At 39.0% G+C, this 27,526-nt stretch overlaps 1 protein-coding gene across 5 annotated transcripts in view; it reads right to left on the minus strand.

The window, feature by feature from the left end:
* Positions 1-27,526, minus strand: part of CERS6 (ceramide synthase 6) — a 349,042-nt gene that overhangs the window by 129,697 nt on the left and 191,819 nt on the right. For 3 of the 5 annotated variants that reach the window (XM_045163992.1, XM_045163988.1, XM_045163989.1), the window contains exons 4-5: positions 14,179-14,236; positions 11,246-11,284 (exon numbers count right to left, since the gene is read on the minus strand). In XM_045163992.1, the coding sequence (XP_045019927.1) occupies positions 11,246-11,284; positions 14,179-14,236 (97 nt within the window). The remainder of the gene's footprint in view (positions 1-11,245; positions 11,285-14,178; positions 14,237-27,526) is intronic. The other 2 variants (XM_045163990.1, XM_045163991.1) reach the window with 1 other exon arrangement.

Raw genomic sequence — 27,526 nt, forward strand, 5'->3', positions numbered from 1 at the left:
CATGCTTGATTTCAGTCATGAATTTTTCAGCTTTTCCCCAAAATTTTTAAATTAAATTGCTATGAAATAGCAAAGATCTGTTTAATTGAAAGAAATGTCTAAAAGAAGATGATACACCAATAGGGAGGATCTGAAAGTGAGCAAGTGGGATTGGGTACCTGGAACAGTCAAATTCGCAGAGTCAGAAAGTACACTGGTAGATGCCAGGGGTAGGGGGCGGGGGGGACAGGGAGTTAGTGTTTGGGACAGAGTTTCAGTTCAGGAAGGTGAAAAATTCGGGAGATGGACAATGGAGAGAATTGCACAACAATGTGAAGGAACTTAACACCACTGAACTGTACAGTCAAATGTACTTAAAATAGTATGTTTTCTATTATGTGACTTATCACAATAAAAGAGATTAAAGAAAAAGGAAAGTGAGCAAGTAGGGCAGAGAAGGGTGAAGTGGGACTACAGGGAAAGAACCAGTGGTTTGAGCAATCATGTTACTTGCAGAGGGTTACAATAGTAATGGAGGAAAAGTAATGTCAATGTCTCGTTAGGCTCTGTTGGTGAGGATTAAGGATATAATTTCACAGCCATTCATAGATGGATGAGGCTGGGAAGGTGGATGTAATTGAAATGACTTTCCACCATTATCTTAAACTTCCCTGATCCATTCATTCACCGCTTTGGGGTATGTGGAAGGAGAAGGAGCAGGACCCACAGAGAAGACGTAGGGAAGAGGTAGTGTCATGTGTTAATAAGATGAGAGACTGTATATCGGGGTCAGGAAGGAGGCAGGATGCCCCTTCCACACAAACACCAGGTTTCTTTACAATGAGGACACAGAAGAACTAAGCCCTCATTAGCTATAAAGTCCAATCTCTTTAAAACAACAATCAAGCCCTTCCCAAACACATTACCAGTGTCATTGCCCCAATTTCTCCACCATGTAGTCTCAAACAGACCTTGTTTTGTTTTCCAGTTTTCCCACTGTTCTTCCTACCTAAGAATGCTTTCACTAGCCACCCCCCTCCCCCACATTCCGTCAACAGCAACCCATTCAGGAGGGCTCAAACTAAACACTACTTCCCTGCAGTTTTTTTCAATTCCCTCAATTGCATCTCTTTACCATGCTCAAGACAGAACTGTGTACTTCTATCATTTGCCACAAAGTCTCATAGTGTAAGTATTAATAGAAAAATCTTAACTTTCTACCATACTACAAGATCCTCACAGGCAAGAATTATTTCTTCCCTCTCCTCTTCCATCTACCACGTGTCTTGGCAGCACAGATGTTTAATAAATGTTAGCTAAGTTGAATTAAATTCCTATGTTATTGATGATCCCAAAGAAGGGAAGAACAATAATAGTATTAGCTCAGGAACTCAGACTGACCTGCTGTTTTATCCGTGATGCTTAGAATAATCGGGCTTCCCTGATAGTTCAGCTGGTAAAGAATCCACCTGCAATGCAGGAGACCTCGGTTCAATTCCTGGGTTGGGAAGATCCCCTGGAGAAAGGAAAGGCTACCCATTCCAGTATTCTGGCCTGGACAATTCCATGGACTATATAGCCCATGGGGTTGCAAAGAGTCAGACATGACTGAGCGACTTTCACTTTCACTTAGAATAATCTCTGTCATAGGTAAGAACTCAAAAGACACTGAAAGAAAGAATGAACAAATGAAGAGAGATCAGTAGCTCCCAACAGTAATAGGCCAAGCTCTTGGAAGAGCCCTTTAAACAACAGTTTTTGATCCTCAAATGTCTTGTGCCCACATCTGCAGTCAGCACCAGCAGAAGCTGCTTTATATGGAGCTACAGGAGGACCAAACACCATCATTAATTTTTCTCACTGAAGTGTAAGTTACAAACAGTTACAGTGCACAAATCTAAGTGCATAGAAATATGCTATGTCTCCATATGTATACACCCACATCAACTGTCTACATACATACTCACCTATGTCACCACCACCCAGATCAAGATCTAGAATACTTCTGGCATTCCAGCAGGCTCTCTCCTGCCCTCTCCCATACAACTACCTCTATCACAACAGATTAATTTTGCCCGAAAACAAAAACTTTATTCTTTCCACTGTTCACTGCTTTATAGAAGCCTAAATTCCTGAGGACAAAATGGCCATCTTCCCTGTGCTTTGGAAAAATCATTCCAAGGTGACTGGTATCACAGACTGTTGTACAAAAAATCCTAAAATAATGACAGCAATGGTCTCTAGCAGGAGGGCATTCCCACGTGCATTCGTGATGGAGAAGGGGGCAAAAACAAAACCCTAGGCCGTGTGTCCTGCCTTACAGCAAACTGTAGCTGAACCAGTATCCAGACGCTCCTCGAGCCAGTTTCTCAGAGCCACACGTGGAGCTCTAGATAGAGCAAGGGCTGGTCAGCTCTGCTTCACACCCAGTCCTTGCAATAAGTACCCCCAACCCCACCTCTCATGGCCAAGACCAAGTCTTCCCTGAAGAGACAAAACATTGGCTGCAGAACTAGAACATCTCATTACTCCCCCCAGAAAGCTGCTGTTTTTCAAAGCAAAGAACATCTGGTTTGTTTCATTATCACTGATGAGGACAATGTTTTATTATGATGACCATTGTATGCGAAAGCCATTAGCTCTCAGATTTTACTTAAAAAAAAAAACCTTAAGAAAAAGAAACCCTTTTTGAATTCAGTAAAGAATTTTAAGTCTCAGATGATGCTTCAACTAATGCAAAGTGAACGTGCAGGTACAGATTTTGAAACATGGATCAATATTTCATATCAAATTACCTGACCTCTTCTGAGAGTGACTAGCTTTCTATTCCCCACGGAAACAGGAGATGAATACTAACGCAAGCCAGTTCTCAGGCACTGCTGTCCGCCAAAGGAAGCCTGCAGCTCTAGCTCTGCTACAGCATATAAATGAGGACCAATGTTTTTCATAGTCAAGTTGAGCTCTAAACGTTTTGAGAAGTTTAAGTCTATGCCTTTAGGGCACTATTTAATAATGAAATCATATTTAAATCAGGGTTATTTCAGTAGTCTCTGAACTATAAGTCAACTTTTATTTTGAAAGTTTCTACAAAGTTGGTATTTTATTAAGGAAGCTGAAAAGATAAGATTCATGGTTTGATCAAGCACCAACTCCACAAACCCTTGTATATATAATTACCTAAGAGCAACTATTACTCAGTAAGGCAGAAGTCACCACATATACTTGGGAATTCACGTAAGCACCTCCTCCTCCTCCCACAAAAATCCATTTCAGCTTCATGAACTCCTACAAGTCCTGAAATCTTTCCACCGCATGGCCTGGAGAAAGCTCTCAATGTGAATGTCATTCTCTCAAGACAAAGCCTGAACACAAAATGAAAATCTAGGTAAAAGGTTTCTTGATGTTCTTTAGGGAAAGTTAAGCATCACTACTGAAGAAGGCGATGGCACCCCACTCCAGTACTCTTGCCTGGAAAATCCCATGGACGGAGGAGCCTGGTAGGCTGCAGTCCATGGGGTCAGAAAGAGTCGGACACGACTGAGCGACTTCACTTTCACTTTTCACTCTCATGCATTGGAGAAGGAAATGGCAACCCACTCCAGTGTTCTTGCCTGGAGAATCCCAGAGACAGAGGAGCCTGGTAGGCTGCCGTTTCTGGGATCGCACAGAGTCGGACACGACTGAAGTGACTTAGCAGTAGCAAGCATCACTACAAACAAAGCTAGTGGAGGTGATGGAATTCCAGGTGAGCTATTTCAAATCCTAAAAGATGATGCTGTGAAAGTGTTGCACTCAATATGCCAGCAAATTTGGAAAACTCAGCAGTGGCCACAGGACTGGAAAGGTCAGTTTTCATTCCAATTCCAAAGAAAGGCAAGGCCAAAGAATGCTCAAACTACCGCATAATTCTACTCATCTTACACACTAGCAAAGTAATGCTCAAAATTCTCCAAGCCAGCCTTCAGCAATACATGAACCGTGAACTTCCAGATGTTCAAGCTGGTTTTAAAAAAGGCAGAGGAACCAGAGATCAAATTGCCAACATCCGCTGGATCATCAAAAACCAGAAAAACATCTATTTCTGCTTTATTGACTATGCCAAAGCCTTTGACTGTGTGGATCACAAGAAACTGTGGAAAATTCTGAAAGAGATGGGAATACCAGACCACCTGACCTGCCTCCTGAGAAATCTGTATACAGGTCAAGAAGCAACTGTTAGAACTGGACATGGAACAACAGACTGGTTCCAAATAGGAAAAGGAGTGCATCAGGGTTATATATTGTCACCCTGCTTATTTAACTTACATACAGAGTACATCATGAGAAATGCTGGGCTGGATGAAGCACAAGCTGGAATCAAGATTGCTGGGAGAAATATCAATAACCCCAGATATGCAGATAACACTACCCTTATGGCAGAAAGTGAAGAACAACTAAAGAGCCTCTTGATGAAAGTGAAAGAGGAGAGTGAAAAAGTTGGCTTAAAACTCAACATTCAGAAAACGAAGATCATGGCATCTGGTCCCATCACTTCATGGGAAATAGATGGGGAAACAGTGGAAACAGTGGCTGACTTTATTTTTGGGGGCTCCAAAATCACTGCAGATGGTGACTGCAGCCATGAAATTAAAAGACACTTACTCCTTGGAAGGAAAGTTATGACCAACCTAGATAGCATATTCAAAAGCAGAGACATTACTTTGCCAACAAAGGTCTGTCTAGTCAAGGCTATGGTTTTTCCAGTAGTCATGTATGGATATGAGAGTTGGACTATAAAGAAAGCTGAGGATGGGGAACACATGTATACCTGTGGCGGATTCATTTTGATATTTGGCAAAACTAATACAATTATGTAAAGTTTAAAAATAAAATAAAATTAAAAAAAAAAAAAAGAAAGCTGAGTGCTGAAGAATTAATGCTTTTGAAGTATGGTGTTGGAGAAAACTCTTGAGAGTCCCTTGGACTGCAAGGAGATCCAACCAGTCCATCCTAAAGGAAATCAGTCCTGGGTATTCACTGGAAGGACTGATGTTGAAGCTGAAACTCCAATACTTTGGCCACTTGATGTGAAGAGCTGACTCATTGGAGAAGACCCTGATGCTCGGAAAGATTGAGGGCAGGCAGAAAAGGGGATGACAGAGGATGAGATGGTTGGATGGCATCACTGACCCAATGGACATGCGTTTGGGTGAACTCCAGGAATTGGTGATGGACAGGGAGGCCTGGAGTGCTGCAGTTCATGGGGTCGCAAAGAGTCAGACATAACTGAGCAACTGAACTGAACTGAATACTTGATTTTAGTCAAAAGGCATCCCAGGTGACTCAGCAGTCAAGAATCCGGATGCCTGCAATGCAGGAGACACAGGAGACCTGAGTTCAATCCCTGGATTGGGAGGATCCCCGTAGAGGAGGAAATGGCAACCCACTCCAGTGAGGCTTCCCTGATAGCTCAGTTGGTAAGAATCTGCCTGCAATGTGGGAGACCTGGGTTTGATCCCTGGTTTGAGAAGATCCCCTGAAGAAGGCAAAGGCTACCCATTCCAGTATTCTGGCCTGGAGAATTCCACGGACTGTATGGGGTCGCAAAGATTCGAACACGACTAAGTGACTTTCACTTTAGCCAAATGCTAAGAATTTAGCATTCTTTAGCCAAAATGCTGAGAAGTGATGGGGGAAAGTTTATACAACCTAAATCAGACTGCTGCCATCTCATTAAATTAAAAGCTATAACCTCAGTGCTGAAGGAATGGTTTTATCACCTGAAGTTTTAATTTATTCTAGGCAATGAACAATTTATATTTCCTGGGCTACAGAAAATACTGAATTTTATCAACTAGCTTCTGAATGTAAATAGTATATTAACAGTTTTCTAGTCATATCATAGAAAGTATCATAGAAGGAGAGAATAAATTGTATTGTATAATTATTGGGTTGGCCAAAAGTCCATACCACCTTAAGGAAAAACCCAAATGAACTTTTTGGCCAACCTAGTACATTACCGGTTAGTATAAAAAGGGACATCTATACCCGTCAGAAAATTAGGAGACAATTTCTGATAAGATCTAAATTACTAAGAATACAGCAAGCCACCTATCTCAGCTTTACCAAAGCGAGTTCATTTGGAAGCAGAAAAATGAAGCAAATACGATGCTTAATTTGGATGTTTTGAAATATAATCACTAAATTTAACTCTGTGTTCTGAATATGAGTTCAGTTATAAGACAGAGACTCTGCTTTTCCTTAGTCACTGCTCAAGCCTCATCAGCCCAGTAAGACCTACTCAGTCAGTAACTAAGCCTGGATACAAGTAGGCTATATAGCCAAATATGCTTCTGCTGCTGCTAAGTTGCTTCAGTCGTGTCCGACTCTGTGCGACCCCATAGATGACAGCCCACCAGGCTCCTCTGTCCCTGGGATTCTCCAGGCAAGAACACTGGAGCGGGTTGCCATTTCCTTCTCCCATAGCCAAATATACCTAGATTTAAATCTCAGCCCTCCCACTGACTTGGACACATTACTGATCCTTTGCTAGCCTTGGTTCCTTCACTTATAAGGATGAGGAGTTATACAGTACAATACATGCGAAATCAATAAGAATGTCTTGCCCACAGTGAGTGCTCAGCACAGTGTAACTATCCTTATCATGATTACGATTATGATTAGTGATGCAAAATTTCATTCTGGCTATACACTAAGCCAAGAATGTTTCCAAAGCATTACCCCCCAAAAGGTGGGACTTTCATTGTGAAAGAGGTTTTTAAAGTATTATATGAAATGAAGAATTTATTGTCTAACATAGGCCATGTAAATCTGTTATGGAAAAAGAGCTTAAATCTTACCAGAATCCTATGAAGACTAAAAAAACTCATTAGAAAGTCTATGCTATGGAACCCTGTTCAGTGTCATGAGGTAGCCTGGATGGGAGCGGAGTATGAGGGAGAGTGGATACATGCAGATCTATGGCTGAGTCCCTTTGCTGTTCACTTGAAACTATCACAACATTGTTAATTGGCTATGTTGTTGTTGTTCAGTTGCCCAGTTGTGTCTGAGTCTTCACTTCAGAAAGAATTCAATTGGCTATACCTCAATACAAAATAAAAAGTTAAGAGAGAAGTCTATGCTAGGGCCATAGTGGGGCATTCTGGGCAATAAGACCTCAGAGAAGCCCTGAGAGAAAACGTGGGGATTAGGGCAGTCAGGATTAGGAAAATAAGAACAGATGGGGAGTTTTTTAATGAAACTTCCATATGTCTTTGCCATTTAAATGCAACCCAACTTCAAAAAAAATTTTCTCCTTTTTAAAAGTTACAACTACAAACACTTTCATAATCCATAATTTCACAAATCATGCACAATCATTTCCATCCTAATTCCTATACCTTAAGGTTAACTTTTAAAATAAAAAAGAAAATAGTAAAGATATTTTGAGAAAAATTAACCATCCACAGTTCCTCTCTAAAAGAAGTCTTAACATTTTTACCTGTTACATCCAATTTGCTATATATATATGATTTTAAAAGCAAAATCAATGAGCTTTCAAAGCAATGAGTTTGTTACTTATTTTCATGTAACGTTCTACTTAATATTTTACTAGCACTACAAATAATATAGTAATTTTATAGTCATTGTTTTTAAGTAGTTGCATGCTATTTTGCCATTTTGATAACAACAATTTAAACAATTCTAATATTAGGCATCAAGGTTGTTTTGCATTCTATTTTGGATTTGCTATATAATTTGCATATAAGTGTATGTGTATATAAATATTTTTAAGTTGTAATAAAACTCTATGCATGTATATTTTTTGCTTCCATATAATTCATTCCTCAGGATAAATTCATAAGAGTTGAATTGCTAAGTCACAGTATATGAACATTTTGCTTTCTAAACAGGTTTGTACCAGCTTGCCATAATGATCAGCTATTTCAAAATCTTCACTGAATTATGGAGTAAGAGTTTTAAAATGTTATATATATTAAAAATAATAAAATAAAAATAATTTAAAATGTTGCATTAGTCTACATTACTAATTTTAGAGATGTAGCAATTCAATCCCAGAGAATCTAACTTGTTTAACATTGCAAAACTGATTAATGGCCAGGTCTTCTGGCTCCTTCTTCAGGGTCCTCACTGAAACACACTATCTTCAGTTTCTCTTTGGCTTCAGAATATTCTTCTCAGATAGGATACCAGATATAAGTCAAGGGCAAATGAAAGGTATGAGGGAATCAGAAAATATTCAAGAGGACAGATGTGGGAAGGAGATATGGAAGATACAATAAGGAGAAGCCTTGAAAGGCAATTTCCTCAGGTCATGCCAGATAATTTCCATTCCAGGTAGCTCATTTACCTGTTTGCAAGCATCAAAGCAAAGTCAGGACAAAGGATTTCACTGGACTAGATGGTAGCTGCAGCAAAGATGGAAAGCTTCATGCCAGAGGATTGTAGGAGACAGGCATTCACAGCTGTGAGCCCCCTCTAAATGAGTAATAATTAGTGTTACATCTTACATTTTCAAAGTACTATAGAGTTTCCACAGAACTCCTACATGCAAGCTAAGAAAGCCAAGGCAAGCATCATCTTCCCATTTCACAGACAAGAAAAATGAGGTTTCAGGGAGCAAAGGTACCATTAAACTCAACTGGCAGAGCAGAGACTGAAACTTCAGTCCTGTGATGTTCTCCCATAGTGATGTGACTTCTATTTCCTAGTCAGGTGAATTTATTAATAAAAATTAAAAACATTTCTTGAACTGCTAGATTTTGAAAATTGTTTTCTAAATTTTATTTAATTTTTTTTTTAAAACAACCTAGAAATTGTAAAGACCACAAGACGGGCTGAGATTCTTTCTTCAGGCAAGTCAATTGATTCTTTTAAAATTGTTTCTTCTTTTCTGAAATGAGAAATTTGAGACAGTTGATCTTTAGGGTCTCTTTCCAATGTCTACTGTATTCTCTGACATTTGATGGGGCCTTTTTCTTAAGTAAAACTCCCAGTGTCAAGCGTCCTTAAACAAGAGATGTGCTGTAAGCAATTTCAAATTTTTTTTAAAATAATACAAAGAAAACTCTTATTGGACACATATTATAATGACTGGACAATTTTTACTTCCATATCAAAATAGGCAAAAGGATGACAATGCTGCTTTCACTTCAGAAAGATTCCAAGAGAACTAACAAGGAAAAGGGAACACCTTGAAACATGACACCAGAGGAATATTCTGGCTTTCTTTGTTGACCTTTGAAAAGCACACCCAATGAATAATGAGAAGCTATGCCATAATTCAGGCCAGGTTCAGAAAGTTTAAAGGAAGTGGGTAAAGTGCTCAGTTGGCCAAGGTACTTTTCAAATGTGAGTTTTCACCCCTGGTTAGTCATGAAGTCAATATAACCTGCAGCAATTTGCATATTTTTAAAATGTAATGAAATAAATTATGGTAAGTTGTCAGACTGTATCATAGAATGCAGCACAGTGGGAAGTCTGTTTTTTTTTTCTTTTGCATAAAAGAATTTTATTTAGTGGTCAGATCCCAGTGAATAATGCCTGTCATCGCTTGATTCTGTTAACATGTGGTATTAGATATGCTCTTAACAAAGTGTATAGCACGTCACAAAAAGCTATTTAGTTTGGATTAGGTAGAGTAAAAGAAAACTTCAAAAATCTTTGTTCTTTGATAGAATTTCTAAAATATAAAAACGAAAAAAACCCAAAGCAGTATTCAAAAATGATAAATGTCACTTGGGACTATGGCAACCCACTCCAGGATCCTTGCCTGGGAAATCCCTTGGACAGAGGAGCGTGGTACACCATGGTCCAAAGGTTTGTGAAGAGTCAGACGTGACTGAGCAGCGATAGCAGCAGCCTTTCGAGAACACTCTGTGCTTGTTTCTTTTTCTCATGTTTTACTTATCCCTTAGAGGTAGTCTCACTCCCCCATCTAACCCTCACTCATGATTTCATAAGGTGGACAGCCTTGAGCTGGCTCCAAGGAGCTGGTCCCTTGCTGAGCTCTGACTCTAGGTAGGCACGAGAGGAGGCAGGAAGACTGCTAGATGAAGAAAGGATGGCTCCTTTCTGTTTTGCTTCCCGTTCTCGCCTTCACCCCCAGCCCCACTCCCACCCCACCCTCCAGCATGCATCTGCACCCCAGACAGTGCATCCCAGCGGCTGCAGTTGGTTGCATTCTTCCCTCCTTCTCAGAATCAGCCTCCTTGTGGTTTCTGAGATACAACAGCCGGTCAGTGTTTTCTCAGCAGAGGCCTGTCCAGCTCCATGGTTCCTTCTTCAAGTGTTTGGGTTCTAATAACTCCAACCCCTTACTATAAGCCTCCATCCTCAGAGCTGTAGCTTCTTCCTGCCGTCACTGCCTCCATGAGACCTCAGTGCAGCACTGAGCAAAGTGTTGTGGGCAGACAAGCGCCAGTCCTTGAAATGTGTGTTATTGTTTCATCAGAATGTCAATTAACTACATTGCTAAGCGCACTGTTCAGTTCAGCCGATTCTTCTTCAGAGATAGACTCTCAAAAAAAGAAGCAGTGAGTTGATTTACATTCAAGTCAAGCTCCTTATCTCATGGCAGACTGGTAGCAAACAGCAGATCGATTACTCTGAATAGTATCGTCTTAGTGACTTGCTCTTGGTTTATAATTCTTTACATTATAGTCACTCCAAGAATCACTCCTATGATTTCTATCTCCTAATGGAGACCCTGACTGATAGAGAGATTAGGTAGAGATATATTTTGAGTAAACTTTATTTTAATTATATATATGCATGTGTATGGGCTTTCCAGGTTGTGCTAGTGGTAAAGGACCCGCCTGCCAATGCTGGATACATAAGAGGCGCAGGTTCGATCCCTGGGTCAGGAAGACCCCTTGGAGGAGGGCATGGTAACCCACTCTATTCTTGCCTGGAGAAGCCCCATGGACAGAGTAGCCTGGTCGGGCTATAGTCCACAGGGTCACAAAGAGTCAGAGACCACTGAAGTGACTTAGCACACACACACTCATGCATGTGTAGAAAACTGTGATATAAAATGTGCCTTATGGTCAAAAAGTTGTTACTATATTAGCCTAATGGATAGATTACATAGAAAAAAAAATTACCTAAGTCCTGGTTGCGAATGTTATCTCATGGATTTCCTGTGACACTATATTTTTAAAAAATTAGTAAAGAAACTCAAAGAAAGTATTTAAGGAACTCTACTCAATATAAACTTCCACCTACAAATGAGAAAAAAGGTAATAATAAGCGAGAGATAACTTACTCTATTTTCAAAGGTTTGACATATGGTTCCTTTCAAGACCTAGAAAAATGTATTAATTTGTGTGAGTACATTGTGTGCTGGGACTTCGGAGTACCTCAACTAATTCTGTGTCTTCTTTTATGAAAGTACTTGTCTCTGCCAATCATATTTATGGAGCAAAGAGTCACTTGTGTCAACAATTACAGGAGCAGACTATTAAAACTATTTAAATAGTTTAGATTCTACTATTTAAATACATCCTACGAACTCAACAATGACTTCACTTAATAGCTCACTAACATGTGTGTAAGGTCTTGCCTGGCAGGGTCTACTTCCATCATCAGAGTTACTGCTGTCTCTAAGGCAGGTTTGAGCTAAGAAAGCAAAGACAGCATATAACATCTACGCACCTAAGCATTAGCTCCTCACCATAAATGAGGTGCACCCTCTTATCTGTCATCATGAAACTATAGAAAACACTTTGTTGACTTCCTATGAGTGAACACACACACACACACACTTTCTTTGTAGAATGCCTGAAAATATGAGGCCAATGATTTCATCCTTTTTATAGAACTATCCATAGGGTGGCCACACAATTTATCACCTATACTGGGTCAGTACAAGAGGGAGGTAGGTGCCCAGGACCCTGAGACAATTCATGCAGAAGTCAGCCTGTGTCTTGCTCTGAAGATATGTTCACACATCAACTACAGGGACTATGACACAATGGAGGGGAAATCAACACAGAGTAAATGATAAAAGGTACAATAGATCAATATTTCTCTTATGCTTCTAAATACCTTGCATATGAAAACTGTTTCTAGTCACATAGGGTCTTTTCCCATCATACAGCCTTTCTTCAGAAAAACTGGAATATGTTAAAGTTCTACAAACAGAAACAACAACTACATTAGGTTAAGTTTCCTAACTTAACCAAAGAAGGAAGTCCTCTGAAAACCATGCTGTGGTTCAGGCAGGCTGGTAAAGTGCGGGAAAGTACTAGAATAAGAGAGAGCAGTGTATGTTCCACTTCAGATTCAGCCCTTTCATAAACTCACTGTGTGACCTGTAGAATGCCACCTACCCTTTCTGGATTTCCCGCTCCCTCAGCCATGAAATGAAAGAGTTGGACAAGATAGCTTATGATGTCCTCTGCGGTTAGCTCAGTCATATGGATTCTACGTACACTTTTCTATCTTGCATTATGACCAAACTCTAAACCATACAGCTCATCCCAAACTGAGTGCTTCTTAGTATCAAAGGAAGAAACCCCCAATACAAATTAATCCAGCAAGAACAACATCTAGCTCTCTTCATTTTAAGCATTTATTACATATAGAAGCAGCTGAAATGGTTACAGTTTAAGGAACAACAATTTCCAAGCAAACATTCCATTGAGAAACTCTCTTACAGCCTTCTACAGAGCCCCTGAGAACTAGGGGATGAAAACTACCATCGTTCCATTTGGTTCTACTCGGCCTGTGTAGGGACAGAATGAAGCAGAGCTGTGTCAAAGTGTCTCCTGTTCTGATGACAGATAGCCAGGCTTGCTGAACGAGAGTGTTTAAAAGAGACCACATCCTGCGGATCTAGGGAAAAGGGCAAAAAAGCGCTCCTGGCTCTCACCATCTCTCCTTGCTCACCATCATCAACAGAACCTGACATGAATTCCAAACCTTGACCTCAGTTAGCAACTCAATATTCCCATGAAGCCCAGCTCTCCCAGGTCAGTTGAAATTCCATCCAAAGTTATTTCCTCTTCCGAAGTAGTAAAGTTGGAAGTATAAAAGCTCTAGAGCCATTTTTTCTCTCTACAGCTCTACAGCCAATTCTTTCCATTTTCCCCACAGATAAGTAAACTTAAAGACTGGAACAGTAGGGTTCCAAAATAAACACTTTCCACCACATTTATTTACCCCAGTTGAGAATGTCTTCATACTTAGCATACAAAGTTCATGCTTTTAAATCTATTCAAATGGCTGCTGGGCCATGTAGTCTTATTAAGTGAAAAATATGTGCAGTTGCTAAAGGATAAGAGAATAAGCAAAAAGAATATTTCCTCTAGGAAACTATGATACTGGGAAACAACCATTATTTATAATAGAATTTGCCACAGGCAGACAATATCTTACAACTCAGACTCAAAAAATATATATAATTTTCATACAAATATTTACATGAGAATTTACAAGTAAGGAATGTCACTTGGCACAATGCCCCACTTTGAAAATTAAAATGTGCTAAATAAAGATAACACTGATACCACTTTAAAGGATAACACCATAAAATATTAAAAAAAAAAAAAGTTTCCATCTTCTGCCAACTCACTATTGTATGACTCTGAGACTTGAAGTTAAGCAGCCTAACTTGTTAGTGCTATTAAGCATTAAAATAATGAACAAAAAGACTATGACAGGCTCAAAGAATTGTATTCATAGGTAACGGTGCCTTGGTTTATGCAGAATAGCAAAGCACAGTCTAGGAAAGGAATGGAATTTTCCACTGGCAGTTGGTGTCACCTTGTTGGTAGCTTTGCAAGACACTAAATTCTAATTTCTACTGGCAAAGGCTATGGTAATAACACTCAATGCCACAACTGACCTTTTTAAGTTGTGTGATGTGGTAACTCGAACTTCTTTTCGAGCCTCAGATGAATTTTATAAGTTCCTAAAGCCTATGGGTAGCAGATAACCAACTAGAGTGGTCTGAGGACTTAGCAATATCTATCACTGGAAAAACAAATTATTTTCGAAACTATTTTCTACATATGCCTAAAAGTTATTTACTACAAAGAATAAATCACCAATATTTTTATAAATCAAAGAAAATGCACAAATAACTCTTAGCAAGTCTTATGACTGTTTAAAATACTACTTCTGTCATAACAGAAAGCATGAGATATAGACTTACAATTACATGAGAATTATATAAAATAATTTGACAGATCCTACCTTTTTCAGGAACCGGATTCCATAGGTAAATATATAAAGGCCATATGAAAATTTCCACCTGTGGAAAGTTTAAAAAGCATTCTATGATACTCAGTTTAAATATTTCATAGCACATTCTGAAATACATGAGTGAAAAAATTCCATTAAATGAAACCCCCCCACACACACCTTTGCCCCAACCAGGGATTAAACACAACTAGTGACTTCAGTGCAGGCTAAACATGTACACTTACCATGAATGGCATACAGTAAATATTTTAAATATTAATAATTATATTTGTAACAATTATTCTTTCGTTCAGTTATTATGTTTGCCTATTCACTCATCTTTTCTTCTTCCAGCATGTGAATTTCCTCTAGTTCATGGCTCATGAATGGATAGATTTGAACAATATGAAGGTATATAAGATAGTTTGGAATTCTTTGCCTGATACAGAGATTAAGTAAATGACTTAACTGATGTTCATTTTTAAAAGAAAAAACTTTAGTATTTTTAAAGTAGGTAACACTTTTTCCCTTCATCTTTTAACAAATTTTTATTGGCATCTTTCTGGATATCACTAAAGGAACCTATTTGGAATCCAAACCATCCATCTGATGTACAACTGTTAAGCGTCTGCCTGCAGTACGCGAGACCCGGGTTTGATCCCTGGGTTGGGAGGATCCCCTGGAGAAGGAAATGGCAACCCACTCCAGTACTCTTGCCTGGAAAATTCCATGGACTGAGGAGCCTGGGGTCCATGGGGTCGCAAAGAGTTGGACAGGACTGAGCGACTTCACTTTCACTTTCACTTATACTATCCCAAACTCTGTCCAGCTGTTAGATGGTCACTTTTTTTAATGGGGAAAATCTTTAAGTTCTCTTTCAATGTTAGATGAATTGAACGTTTACCTCTTTTAAAGACTTTACATAAATACCAAGACTTTATATAACTTATATACATAGTGTGTGTGCATATATATAATATATGGTTACTGCAAAAAACCTCAACCTGGTAGTCAATTCCCAATTTCATTTTTTTATTTTTCTGAGTATAAATAGTTGTGCCTTTAAAAATTGGTTGATGTCACAGAACAGAATTCCTGAGATCATGCTGCTCATGGTATCTTGGGTTACAAGTTGTAAATGAACACAAAGGAGAAGGTGACTAGTCAACTTTGCAACGAGGAAATTTGCTTTCTGTGTTTCCAAGCCATGTAAAAATTTCAAATAAGAATTTTTTTTTTGAGTCTGATTTATTTTTAGTTGAAGTATAGTGACTTACAATGTCATGTCAATTTCAGGTGTATAGCACAGTGATACATTAGTTATACATTATATATACACACTGTTTTTGCTGTTTACTAGCTAAATCATGTCCGACTCTTTTGCAACTGCCATGGATTGTAGACCATAATTATATATATGGTCTCAGTTCAGTTCAGTCGCTCAATCGTGTCCAACTCTTTGTGACCCCATGAATCACAGCACGCCAGGCCTCCCTGTCCATCACCAATTCCTGGAGTTCACCCAAACTCATGTGCATCGAGTCTGTGATGCCATCCAGCCATCTCATCCTCTGTCGTCCCCTTCTCCTCCTGCCCCCAATCCCTCCCAGCATCCGGGTCTTTTCCAATGAGTCAACTCTTCGCATGAGGTGGCCAAAATATTGGAGTTTCAGCCTCAGCATCAGTCCTTCCAATGAACACCCAGGACTGATCTCCTTTAGAATGGACTGGTTGGATCTCCTTGCAGTCCAAGGGACTCTCAAGAGTCTTCTCCAACACCACAGTTCAAAAGCATCAATTCTTCAGTGCTCAGCTTTCTTCACAGTCCAACACTCACATCCATACATGACCACTGGAAAAACCATAGCCTTGACTAGATGGACCTTTGTTGGCAAAGTAATGTCTCTGCTTTTTAATATGCTGTCTAGGTTGGTCATAACTTTCCTTCCAAGGAGTAAGCGTCTTTTAATTTCATGGCTGCAGTCACCATCTGCAGTGATTTTGGAGCCCAGAAAAATAAAGTCTGACACTGTTTCCACTGTTTCTCCATCTATTTCCCATGAAGTGATGGGACCAGATGTCATGATCTTCGTTTTCTGAATGTTGAGCTTTAAGCCAACTTTTCCACTTTCCTCTTTCACTTTCATCTAGAGGCTTTTTAGTTGTTCTTCACCTTCTGCCATAAGGGTGGTGTCATCTGCATATCGGAGGTTATTGATATTTCTCCCGGCAATCTTGATTCCAGCTTGTGCTTCTTTCAGCCCAGCATTTCTCATGATGTACTAGGCATATAAGTTAAATAAGCAGGTAACAATATACAGCTTTGACGTACTCCTTTTCCTATTTGGAACCAGTCTGTTGTTCCATGTCCAGTTCTAACTGTTGCTTCCTGTCCTGCATATAGGTTTCTGAAGAGGCAGGTCAGGTGGTCTGGTATTCCCATCTCTTTCAGAATTTTCCACAGTTTCTTGTGATCCACACAGTCAAAGGCTTTGGCATAGTCAATAAAGCAGAAATAGATGTTTTTCTGGAACTCTCTTGCTTTTTCCATGATCCAGTGGATGTTGGCAATTTGATCTCTGGTTCCTCTGCCTTTTCTAAAACCAGCTTGAACATCTGGAAGTTCATGGTTCACGTATTGCTGAAGCCTGGCTTGGAGAATTTTGAGCATTACTTTACTAGTGTGTGAGATGAGTGCAATTGTGTGGTAGTTTGAGCATTCTTTGGCCCTGCCTTTCTTGGGATTGGAATGAAAAGTGACCTTTTCCAGTCCTGTGGCCACTGCTGAGTTTTCCAATTTTGCTGGCATATTGAGTGCAGCACTTTCACAGCATCATCTTTCAGGATTTGAAATAGCTCACCTGGAATTCCATCACCTCCACTAGCTTTGTTTGTAGTGATGCTTTCTAAGGCCCACTTGATATATGGTCTACAGTATAGTATATATATGGTCTACAGTATAGTGTATATATATATATATATATATATATATATATATATATATATATATTCTTTTTCAGATTAATTTCCCTTACAGGTTATTACAACATATTGAGTAGATTTCTCTGTGCTATACAGTAGGTCCTTGTTGTTTATCTATCTTATATATAGTAGTGTGTATATGTTAATTCCATTCTAATTTATCCCTTTCCCCTTCCCTTCTGATAAACCATAACAAGTAAGATTTTTTGTAAAGGTTATTTAAGGAGAAGATTCAGGTTACAAAGCTCTTTTGAGGTAAGAAGAAAAGAACAATAGTAGGGAGCTCAGAGAGCTGAGTAAGACTCAATGGTAGAAACAAATGTCCCTGAGTTTCATTCCTGGACTGACTGACTCTTCATACATCCTGGAATTCAAATCAGAAGTAACCTTTAGAGAAGAGTTTTGAACTTTAGGATTGAAAATCACCAACTAATAATCCATAAAACCTGAATTCAGACAGGAACAAAAAGCAATGATTCTAAAACTTCTTACAAAAGCCCTCTTCTAAGAAAAGTCAGTTTACTTACTGCAGTGTCAAAGCCAAGGCCTTAATTTTAACCCCATCTCCATTATCAATTTTTTTGGTGGCTGTGGGTGAGAGTGTGTGTTTCTTTCTGTTAGGATGTATAAATTCTAAATCAGAAGTGAAGACCAGGTATGGCTCTAAGGGTGTGTATCTCATGCAGTTATACAGAGTATGATGCTAGGTTTAATGTTTTGCTGTTACTATCTTGAAATTCTTAATAATTGTTGAACAAGGAGCTCCATATTTTATTGTTTATTGGTTCCTAGAATTATATAGCTGGTTCTGGTCAAGATTCATAGATTCTCTTAACTTTGAGCAAACCTATTGATATCTTTTTACCTCAATTCCATCTCTATAATGGGAGAGTGGTTTATATTATACTGTTTTTGATATTTACACTGTTTTGATATATTGATGTCCTAAGGATTTGATGGAAAGAGTAATTTCCACTAGTTCCTCTGTTTCCACTAGTTTCACTCTAGTTCCTCTCTAGTTCCTCTGACTCATGATTGTATTAAACCAGCCTAATTCATGCATTTGCAAGTCACTTTTTGGTCTCTGAAGACAAGTGAATTCACAACTCCTAGACTAAATGATTTATAACAGCTGTTTCAGCTCTAGAACACTTGTTGTTCAGTCACCAAGTCCTGCCCAACTCTTTGTGACCCAATGGACTGCAGCACACCAGGCTTTCCTGTCCCTTACCATCTCCTGGAGTTTGCCCAAGTTCATGTCCTTTGCATCGGTGATGTCATTCTATCATCTCCTCCTCTGTTGCCCTCTTCTCCTTCGCCCTCTTCACCTCCCCTTCACTGCCTTGTCATGTCAAAAGGGCTTGCATAATTCAATGAAGCTATGAGCCATGCCATACAGGGCACCCAAGATGGATGAATCATAGTGGAGAGTTCTGACAAAACATGATCTGCTGGAGGAAGGAACAGCAAACCCCCAATATACTTGCCGTGAGAACCCCATTAACTGTACAAGATACGTAGATCAGGCAGTTTTTACAGATAACAACAAAACTTTATGAAAGTCATTGGAACCCCTATAATCACTCATATAACTACATTTTCTTTCATAAAATGACCCAGTTTTCATAAGACATAGGTTGTATTATAGGAACATGAATGCCTCCATCATTTGAATAACAATTTGTGATGAATATCTATGAGGCAGAGTTTATTTCCACCAAATATCTACAGAAGCAATATTTTCAAGGATTTTTCCATATTCAGGAAGTCCTTGTTTTATTTTTGTAGTTTCATGTAAGTTACAGCTTTAAATGGTGCCTAGCTACCAGCCATTGACACAACCCCTCTCAGCCTCCCACTAAAATATCTATTAAAAAGAAAGGTAAATAAAGATGCATGCAACCACAAAAAAGAAAAAATGACCTTGTACCTATTGCAAGAATCAGAGAATTTACAGAAGGAAAAAAAAGAATAAGAATAAAATTAGAAATAAAAATGTAATTAGAGGCAACAAGAAACAAGCTATTGGTCTTAAAGGAAGTAGGAAAATCTGAGTATATCTTCCTGTCTCCACTTTCTGCCATCTTGTACAGAAATGCAAAAATCTGCATCAATCAGAAACCTAGACAGCCCTCTGTCATGAATGAAACTTTTGAGGTAGGAGGAGAATCCCCCCACCCTGTCAATTCATGACTGATCAAAAGATGAGTAAGAAAAAAGGAAGTACTTAGCACCCTGGGAGTTCCAGTTACAGAGAAGGTGACTTAGGGGCAAAATGATTCATGGTGGTGTTGCATTCTGGAGGTTCCAGTTCTTACAACCCATTTAACTGACAGAGAACAAGATATAAAGATAGCTGATCTATGTGAAATTCTTCTGGTCCACTGAAAGTAGACCAAGGCCTGTAGTCATCAACTTGCTACAAGGTCAGAGATCTAAAAGAGGACTTTTACTAGCAAAAAAGAGAACAGAGAGTGGGGTAAAAGTCAATCTATACATCTTCTCTGTGAGCAGGTCTAGATGAATATTTCCAAATTCAGGAATGAAAAAAATCTAAATGTCAATACAGGTCTACTAAGAAGTATTGAATAAATACGGAAAGAAAAGAGCATGCTAAGGATCCAAAGAACCATCTCCTTAAGTTAACTCCCTGAAGGAATCAGATGTCATTTTTAGAAAAGCATTTGGTGCTGTTAGATATGTCTCCTAAAATCAGAAGAAGAAAGCCACAAATTAGTAAAAGACTACTGGGTAAGATAAAAAGAGATTATAAGTGAAACAGAAAAGCAATATAAGGATTCTAAAAATGAAGTGAAGGAATATTATCCACATGAGGGGGAAGGGAAGAAAAAATATACACATATCCTGCTAAAAATCATTGATGTAGAAGATAAAGCATCTCCATAGGGCTGGAGAAAAAAACCAACGGATGAAAGAAGACCTAAGATCCAGAGAATCAGAAAAATCAAGTCTAATTATAGCTGCTTCTGAGAAAACTCAACTGAAGGATTTAAACAGAAGGAATAACCAAAGATACAACTGAAAAAAAAAAAACCTGACTGAAAAGAAGAAGTTCAACATTGTATTCTGAACAAAATCAATTCAAAGCCACATCCTGACAAATGGTTAAAAAAAATTCTTCAATATCCATGCGCAAAAACAAAAAAAGTCAACATACAAATCAATTGAAAATATGTCACCATCAAAGGAACAAATATCCAGTGGTCTTAACTTCTCCTTTGCATCACTAAATTTATAGAAAAGACAGAACATTCCATCAAAGAAAGCTACTGCCAGCCAAACTGCTTTCCATTGTTAAAAAAAAAAAAAACATAAAACATTCTCAGATAATCAAAAGCTCTGAAAATACATTACTCTTTAACCATTACTAAACAAATTACTTTGGTCACTTCCAACCCACGGAGATACATACACAACTTAAGAATTCAAAAAGTATGATTTTAAAATAAAAGCAGTATTGTTAACAACATAAATAATTGCTGTAAATTTCATTGGGGAAATTTGGGCAAATAATGCCCAATAAACTGGAAAATTCTGAAAGAGATGGGAATACCAGACCACCTGACCTGCCTCTTCAGAAACCTGTATGCAGGTCAGGAAGCAACAGTTAGAACTGGACATGGAACAAATAGGAAAAGGAGTATGTCAAGGCTATATATTGTCACCCTGCTTATTTAACCTATATGAAGAGTACATAATGAGAAACACTGGGCTGGAGGAAGCATAAGCTGGAATCAAGACTGCTGGGAGAAATATCAATAACCTCAGATATGCAGATGACACCACCCTTATGGTAGAAAGTGAAGAAGAACTAAAGAGCCTCTTGATGAAAGTAAAAGAGGAGAGTGAAAAAGTTGGCTTAAAGCTCAACATTCAGAAAACTAAGATCATGGCATCCAGTCCCATCACTTCATGGCAAATAGATGGGGAAACAGCGGAAACAATGGCTGACTATTTTTCTGGGCTCCAAAATCACTGCAGATGGTGATTGCAGCCATGAAATTAAAAGATGCTTGCTCCTTGGAAGGAAAGTTATGACCAACCCAGACAGCATATTAAAAAGCAGAGACATTACTTTGCCAATAAAGGTCCATCTAGTCAAGGCTATGGTTTTTCCAGTAGTCATGTATGGATGTGACAGTTGGACTATAAAGAAAGCTGAGAGCCGAAGAATTGATGCTTTTGAACTATGCAAGGATATCCAATCAGTCCATCCTCAAGGAGATCAGTCCTGGAGGGACTGATGTTGAAGCTGAAACTCCAATACTTTGGCCACCTGATGTGGAGAGCTGACTCATTTGAAGACCTTGATGCTGGGAAAGATTGAGAGCAGGAGAAGGGTACGACAGAAGATGAGATGGTTGGATGGCATCACTGACACAGTGGACATGTTGTTTGGGTGAACTCTGAGAGTTGGTGATGGACAGGGAGGCCTGGCGTGCTGCGGTTCATGGGGTCACAAAGAGTCGGATACAACTGAGCGACTGAATTGAACTGAACTGAATGCCCAATTAAATGCTACTGTTCTTAAGGGGCAATTTAGTACAAAATATTTAAAAACAATAATCAAAGGATGAATTCTCAGATTATATTACTGGAAGAAGGGACTGGAGAAGGGAAGTGTTAAATTTATTCTTAAAGAGAAATTTCAAGAGACTGTGGTCATGGTAAGAGAAATATAGTTAAAAGAATGTTTCTTTAAAAACTTAGAGGATGTCTGGTTAAAGATGGCAATGTTTTGGGTGCATTGAATTGGGTGACAGGTGATGGGTCTGATGGGTGCATGAATCTTCCGATGTGCCTTTATGAATGCAGCACTAAACAGGCAGAAGAGGAATTTTGTTAAGGAAAGCATAAACTCAAAAGGATACAGATAACAGGGTTGAGGATAACCACCTCACTGTGGAGCCTGTTCTCAGAACCAGGGGCTGGCTGGATCCTAAGCTGTGGTTGGAGGATGCTCAGAATCACCAGAGAATCCCAGAAAGATTCCAGATGAGAAAGCAACTCTGCAAGGGAGGAACCTTTATTGGACCGAGAGGCCTCAGGATTAGCTTGCCCAATTCCAGACTGTTGCTAAGTGGCCAAACCAGGACACAAACCTAGTGCAACACTGACTCGAAAGCCTCCTCTCAAATTCCACAGAATTAGCATGCATTTCTCTGCCTAGATGTGTTCCACGCTATACTTGTTTGGACATGGAAACCTTTTATAGCCATCAAGCCTGAAATTGAGAATGGAAAGCTAGTAAAAACTACCACCCACAGAATCTGTTTTATTGTCCTTATACAATAAGGCTGAAAGGGTTCTTTGTCAAAATAAGACTAATAAAATGTGCCATAAAAGCAGAGAATCAGAGTGTTGAGGTCTTGCGTTTTATTGCTAGGTGTCACTCACATGGCACAGGGGTCCTAATTGATAGAGGAGGCAGATGCAGGGAGAGACATCCAGAAGCAGCTCCCTGAGCTCAACTCAGCACATCAACCCCAGAAAGGAGGACAGCTCGTGGGGCCAATTTCTTTACAACATTTCTGGAGTACTTGCTCTGGGCTAACAGCTGTTCTGAGCCCTTTACAAGCAGAAAGTCATTCAGTGAAAACTATTCCACACAACAAAGTAGGTACTATTAACATCATCCCTAATTTTCCTTCAAATGAGGAAACAAGCCCAGAGAGATTCACTGACTTCTCAAAGGTCACACAGCCAGTAAGGGAGAACACCAGGACTGCAAACCAGGCAGCATGATTTCAACATCCCAGCTCTTAACTATCAGGCTCTGCTGCCTCTTCTTGACGTTACACACCTGAAAACTGAAGACAATGTATTCGGCTTAAATGGTATTTCCAACCAAGGGGCCATTCATAGACACCACATGATGAGAACAGTCTCTGTCCTGATGACTAGAAACTGGCTGCTTGCAAAACTAGAAGTAGGGAAGGGCTGCACTGGGGATTCTTCTCAATACCAGGGCACTTAGACAATACTAAGCTTGTTCACTAAAGTCACCAGTAATATCCCAGGACCCTTCTCCGTCTTAGCCACTCATCTTGTCTATGTACTGCAACACCATCCCTCCTTTGAGATTTATGTCAAATCTAGCTATTCCATGAAGCCACCTTTTCTGAGCACTGCAACAATGAAAGCATTATAATTCTCTAACGATGTGTTTCTTACCTCCTTATCTCATCTTTGATTACAGCCACAAACCTCTGACTTGCTTGTGAGCTCCAAGTAGGTATGACTGAATATTATTTATCTTTGTGTTTCTGACAGCAGAGTGTTTGGCGAGAAATAGTTCCTAAATTGACATCTGAATTTTTATTAATGGTATGAGCACTCCCTTTAACTTCTCTACTTATAAGTTTATTTTAACCAAAATAGTCTTTAATCAAATAATTTTACCAACTATTTCCAGAAACTGTATGAGTAAGAAAGGGGAAAGACATGCCCTAATGCAGTTTTTTTTACATGACCAATATAGCAGAAATTTGGAATCAAAGAAAGTCAACTCTGGAATGAATGGTCTAAATAATAACTAAAAAATACTGTTACTGAATGCAAAACTAGGATGCCTTATTAGAACACAGATTAGCATGTAGTTCCTTTGATTCTGACTGAATTTATCAATTTGAGACATTTCACATTTTCACTGTTCCATCATTTAAGGTTAAAAAAAAAAACACTGCTTACCAAATATATGAATAAAAGTGAAGTAGGGCTTATATCTTTTTTTCATGAAATGTAATATAAACTTCATATATCTTGCAAATTATTACAAATGAAGTGAAACTACTATTGTTCGATTGCTAAGTCATGTCTGCCTCTTTGTGATCCCAAGGACTGCAGCACGCCAGGCTCCTCTGTCCTCCACTATCGCTCAGTTTGCTCAAATTCATGTCCATTGAGTTGGTGGTGCTATCTAACCATCTCAACCTCTGCTACCCACTTCTTTTGCTTTCAATCCTTCCCAGTATTAGGGTCTTTTCCAATGAGTCAGTTCTTTGCATCGGGTGACCAAAGTATTAGAGCTTCAGCTTCAGTATCAGTCCTTCCAATGAATATTCAGGATGGATTTCCTTTAGGATTGGCTGGTTTGATCTGCTTGCAGTCCAAGGGACTCTCAAGAGTCTTCTCCAGCACCACAGTTCCAATGCATAAGTTCTTGAGCACAGCCTTCTTTATGGACCAACTCTCATATCCATACATGACCACTGGAAAAACCATAGCTTTGACTATATGGACCTTTGCCAGCACAGAGATGTCTCTGCTTTTTAATATGCTATTTAGGTTTGTCGTAGGTTTTCTTTCCAAGGAGCAAGTGTCTTTTAATTTCATGGCTGCAGTCACTATCCTCAGTGATTTTGGAGGCCAAGAAAAGAAAATCTATCACTGCTTCCACTTCTTCATAGTGAAACTATGGAGTTTGATAAATGAAAAAATATTCTGAAATTAATTAGTAAAGACTTTGTATACTGATACAGTTGCCCATTGGTATCCATGGGGAATTGATACCAAATAACAGTGTCAAATATCAAAATCCAAGGATGCTAAAGCGCCTTATATAAAATGGTATAGTGTTTGCCTACAAACTATACACATTCTGCTGTACACTTTGAATCATTTCTAGAATACCTAATACAATGTAAATGTTATGTAAATAGCTGCTAGCATGTGGCAAATTCAAATTTTGCATTTTTAAACTTTCTGGACTTATTTTTCCCAAATATTTTCAATCCCTGGTTGGTTGAAATTTGTGGAAATGGAACCCACAGACACAGAAAGCCAACTGTACTTTACATAAATCTATCTTTTCACCTCCCAAGGATCAAACCTGGGTCCCCCGCATTGCAGGCAGACTCTTTATTGTCTGAGCCACCAGGAAGCCCCACAAAGAAGATAAAATTTCTGTTTTTCTACTGAAAACCTCAAAGCTTATGACTTTCATAAGGTATGAACAAAGCTACAGTATAAACATGGTATACTCATATTTCATCATTTCTCCAGTCAAGTACATCAGGACTTAAAAACACCCTTCAAAAGGGTTTCTGTGTATCTGATACATTCACTTCCACAATGTTTTGAAGTGAAGTTAACTGTGGCTTCAAACTTAACAGCCATCTTAATCATCTTTATGAAGTGAACAGTACTTCTATTTATTAGGCGTTCTTTGAGGATCAACTAAGTATTTTCATAAGTTAGTAGTAGCTGCATTCCTTGAGCACTCACTTAATGCCTGGTACCATCATAGGCTTTTGAATGCACTAACTTATTCTCATCTTATGCAAACCCTATGGGGTAGATGCTACTATCATTCCGATCCTACGGACATGGAGAAATAATTTAGGTCACTTGCCTAAAAGCACAGTTAGCAAGTAATGAATTTGGGGATTCAAACCCAGGCAATCTGATTCCAGGGACCACACTCCTTTCTACTACATACTGCCTCTTTAACATAAAAGTTAATATAGAAGTTATATTTTTTATTGCAAAATACATTACTCTATAGCTTTTTCTCCAAACATATTAAGCAAAATCAGTGGAATTACTCTGACAGCTACGGCCTCCACTTTCAAGCTCCTTTTTGATGCTAAGGCAGGAGGGCAAATAAAACTCTCTGTTGTCTTCTCTTCCTTTCTCCACAAATGTTAAGCATACACTCGAAGTGAAATGACTTGGCGAGAGTCCTGGTTAAGAGTCGGTGTCATGAACGTGTGATGCTTACCCTAGAAGGACAACAGCTTACTGAGGGCAAAGATTTGGTCTTACAGGTGTTTGAGTGCAACATTGGTTTATTTCTGTGTACATAAATCAAAGCTATCCATCTCCCAATTTTTATGTTTGAACACAAGTTTTTCTTTTTTATTATTTTTAATTAATTAATTTTTTTAATTGGAGGCTAATAACTTTACAATATTGTAGTGGTTTTTGCCATACTTTGACACAAATCAGCCTTGGGTATGCATGTATCCCCCATCCTGAATCCCCCACCACCTCCCATCCCATCCCTCAGGGTTGTCCCAGTGCACCAGCCCTGAGTGCCCTGTCTCATGCATCAAACCTGGACTGGAGATCTATTTCACACATGGTAATATACATGTTTCAATGCTATTCTCTCAAATCATTCCACCCTTGCCCTCTCCCACAGAGTCCAAAAGTCTATTCTTTATATCCGTGTCTCTTTTGCTATCTCGCATATAGGGTCATTGTTACCATCTGTCTAAATTCCATATATATGCGTTAATATACTGTATTAGTGTTTTTCTTTCTGACTTACTTCACTCTGTATAATAGGCTCCAGTTTCATCCACCTCATTAGAACTGATTCAAATGCATTCTTTTTAATGGCTGAGTAATATCCCATTGTGTATATGTACCACAGCTTTCTTATCCATTCATCTGCTGATGGACATCTAGGTTGCTTCCATGTCCTGGCTATTGTAAACAGTGCTGCGATGAACACTGGGGTACACGTGTCTCTTTCCATTCTGGTTTCCTCAGTGTGTATGCCCAGCAGTGGGATTTCTGGGTCATATGGCAGTTCTATTTCCAGTTTTTTAAGGAATCTCCAAACTGTTCTCAACAGTAGCTGTACTAGTTTGCATTCCCACCAACAGAGTAAGAGGGTTCCCTTTTCTCCACACTCTCTCCAGCATTTATTGTTTGTAGACTTTTTGATGGCAGCCATTCTGACTGGCGTGAGATGGTACCTTATTGTGGTTTTGATTTGCATTTCTCTGATAATGAGTGATGTTGAGCACTTTTTCATGTGAACACAAGCTTTTCTTAACAGCCTTGCTCTATCTAATAGCCTTGTTTTTTCACCAGCAAAGGTAGTGATCCCAGGGGGTCCATCCACACCCTTGTTCTACCAATGAAAACATCAGGTTCAGAGAAATGTATAACTTCCCTATGTTCCCAGATAACTTGGTGAAAAGAAAACAGGGCTCCTCATTTTTCACACCAGGTCTCCTTTGTCTACATCTTAAAGCCCTATAGCCTTAAGGTCTAGACTAGAAACAGATAATGACACCCTGAGTTCAGAAAATACTCAGTGGATGCCTGATACACTGCCAGTTCTCTGAGGAAGCATGTAATGTCCATTAGTGTACAGACATCAAATTTCACAAATTATTTTATTTTTTACAGAGCCACAGGTGCCAGACTTCTGTTCATCTGGGTGGTTGGTGGGTTGGCTGGATTTTTGGTTTGTAGAACAAAATCAGATCCTTCAATTATATTTTGCATTCAGTAAGTCTAACAAAGCCATCAGACATCACTGAATCATGTTAATGATGCAGACACATATTTCTTTCTTGTTCCACAGGTTTTTAGCCAAAATACCTCCCCTCAAAGATTA

This window comes from Bubalus bubalis, chromosome 2, assembly GCF_019923935.1.
Source record: "Bubalus bubalis isolate 160015118507 breed Murrah chromosome 2, NDDB_SH_1, whole genome shotgun sequence".
Lineage (NCBI taxonomy): Eukaryota > Metazoa > Chordata > Mammalia > Artiodactyla > Bovidae > Bubalus > Bubalus bubalis.